The 2,400-nt window shown below is 42.6% G+C and overlaps 1 protein-coding gene across 1 annotated transcript; it reads right to left on the reverse strand.

Annotated features, from left to right (window-relative positions):
- Positions 1 to 761: 761 nt before the first annotated feature.
- LOC129966489 (uncharacterized) lies at positions 762 to 1,991 on the reverse strand. Its single transcript, XM_056080917.1, has 2 exons — positions 1,322 to 1,991; positions 762 to 880 (listed from the first exon to the last, which is right to left on the reverse strand). Exons 1-2 carry the CDS (start codon positions 1,989 to 1,991, stop codon positions 762 to 764), a joined length of 789 nt encoding a protein of 262 aa, XP_055936892.1.
- Between the last annotated feature and the right edge of the window lie 409 nt (positions 1,992 to 2,400).

The raw sequence follows: 2,400 nt of genomic DNA on the forward strand, positions 1-2,400 counted from the left end.
TATATCAAAAGAAGAAATCATTTTCTCGGTAATCGAGGCATGTCTGGAGAATGCTGCCCAGTATGCCTTTTGGAATATGTATGTCGATGGACTTTGAATCACTTTGCCACCATCAGCAAAAGAGACTATCAGGGGAAAGTGATCGCTATTATGAAGATTATCTTCAACTGCGAGATTCAATGAAGGAAAAAGTGCTGTAGAACACATAGCCAGATCAATAGAATGAAACGTACCACTGTATTCGTGAAAGTATGTTTTTTTCCTCATTATTGAGCAGACAGAGACAGGTATCAGAAAGTAATTGTTCAATCTGTCGCCGACGGAGGTTAATACTGTCAGAACCCCATAGGGTACAGTGACCATTGAAGTCACCTAGTAATATGAAAGGTGTTGGAAGCTGGTCGACTAAAATATTTAGTTCATCTTGAGAGATGACGTCATTTGGCGATAGATATATTCAGCAGACCGTGACTAAAGTTCTAATTTGAACCTGGATAGCCACAGCTTGCAAAGAAGTATGTAAGTTTAGAATAGTGCTGGGTTAGTTGTTGGAGGTGAAAATACATACGCCTCCAGAGTTTGAGATATCAGTATCAATATCCCGAAGCACGCAACTGTAACCCCGTAACTTCAGAGAAGTATCTGGTTTCAAGTGCGTTTCTTGCAATGCAACGCAAACGGGATGTGAAGCATTAATAAGAGCTTTGACGTCCTCTAATTTGACCGGATACCACGACAATTCCATGAGACGAAACAAACCATTAAGGAATAAGAGGAGGACTGTTATCAGCACCAATAGGCAGAGTTGCTGGCGGTTCGCAACTCATTTGTAAATCATCATCATCCTCGCCAGAAGGATGGATTTTTAAAAGTTCGGTTCCTATAGATGAATTATTAAATAAGGTGGGCAAATCTTTACCAGCGAGACCGGTTTTACCTAATTCCAGGGCAACCGATTTAATGGATTTAAGATCTTTAATTGAAGATCCCCGTCTTGCAAATTTCAAAGCAAGAGATTTCTGTGATGCAGACGTTAGTTTTTTCTTTTTACTTTTCGATGCTATTTGTTCTTTAATTGGGCTGGCAGAAATATGGTCCTATTCAGTATCGGTAATCAAAATAACGACTGGTTTCGTTTGTGTCTCTATTGCAGTAAGTGAGAGTTTTGCTACGGTAGCATAGCTTTTGCCTTCTTTAGGAGTCTGTGCTTTCACAAGACGCCGAGCCTCAGGAAAGGAAATATTTTGCGCAAATTTCACAGAAATAATTTCTTTCTCAAGCTTCCATTTTGGGCAGACACGTGAAAAAGAGGTGTGATCACCTTTGCAATTAACACATTTTTCCTTTTGTGAACATTCATTGCTTTCATGACCAGCGGCTGCACAAAGGGCGCATGTAAGGGCCCCACGGCAGTTTGCCTTTGAATGGCCAAAACGCTGGCATTTAAAGCACCGCAATGGATTTGGCACATAGGGCCTCACAATCAATTTCATATATCCAGCTTTGATTGAGTCTGGAAGCTTGGGAGAATTAGACGTCAGAACATGATGTTTGGTTTCCAGGAGTTTACCATCGAGCCTAATCGTGATACGGCACACATGTGTGACTCCTTGACTTTTCAGTTCCTTTTCAATGACGTCCAAAGTTTCATTTAACAGCTCAACACATGTAATTACTCCTTTTGAAAAGTTTAATAAATTATGGAGAGAGACAGAAACAGATATGGTACCAAAGTTTTTATATTTCATAATTTTTTGCGACTGTTGACGAGATGCCACTTCAACGAGCAAGTCTCCTGTCCGTAGCTTACGCACATTAGCAACTTCACTGACATTAGAAAGGGCTTTCTCCACAAGAAATGGGGAAACATTTTCAAAGGTTGCATCATCAGAAGAGATACGTTTTACAATAAAATAAATTGCAAATGATTTTTCAGTTTGTTTTGGATAAATATGGTGATCACTGAAGGGACCCTTCTTGCGAGGAGCCATACGATATACTATGAAGATTCAGGTTCGACGACACCGCCCACCACGGAGCCCAACAAAGGAAGGCAGCCACTGGCTGCCATATCCCCAGCCTCAGTGCTTACCCTAGTGTCAGGCGAAACCTATGCGCTCGGAGCCACCCCCGAGGACAGTGACCACCCTTAACGCCAAGCCCAAGAGGTAACCCCTACGCTTGATCCCTAGAAGACTGACCACTCTGGTAGCCAGCTACCGACTGAATTGATACACTGGGGACGACAAGTGCACCGCCCATCTAATGGGTTGCCACGCACGGTCAACACGTGAGGATATTTGCTGTCCATGAGAAGCAGGAAGCAAATAGAGCAGCGACAGCTTCTCATGGAGAGCTCCCACGCCTACCCTCGAGGGAAAGAAAAAAAGGTGACAGTAG

Source organism: Argiope bruennichi, chromosome 4 (assembly GCF_947563725.1).
Source record: "Argiope bruennichi chromosome 4, qqArgBrue1.1, whole genome shotgun sequence".
Classification (NCBI taxonomy): domain Eukaryota; kingdom Metazoa; phylum Arthropoda; class Arachnida; order Araneae; family Araneidae; genus Argiope; species Argiope bruennichi.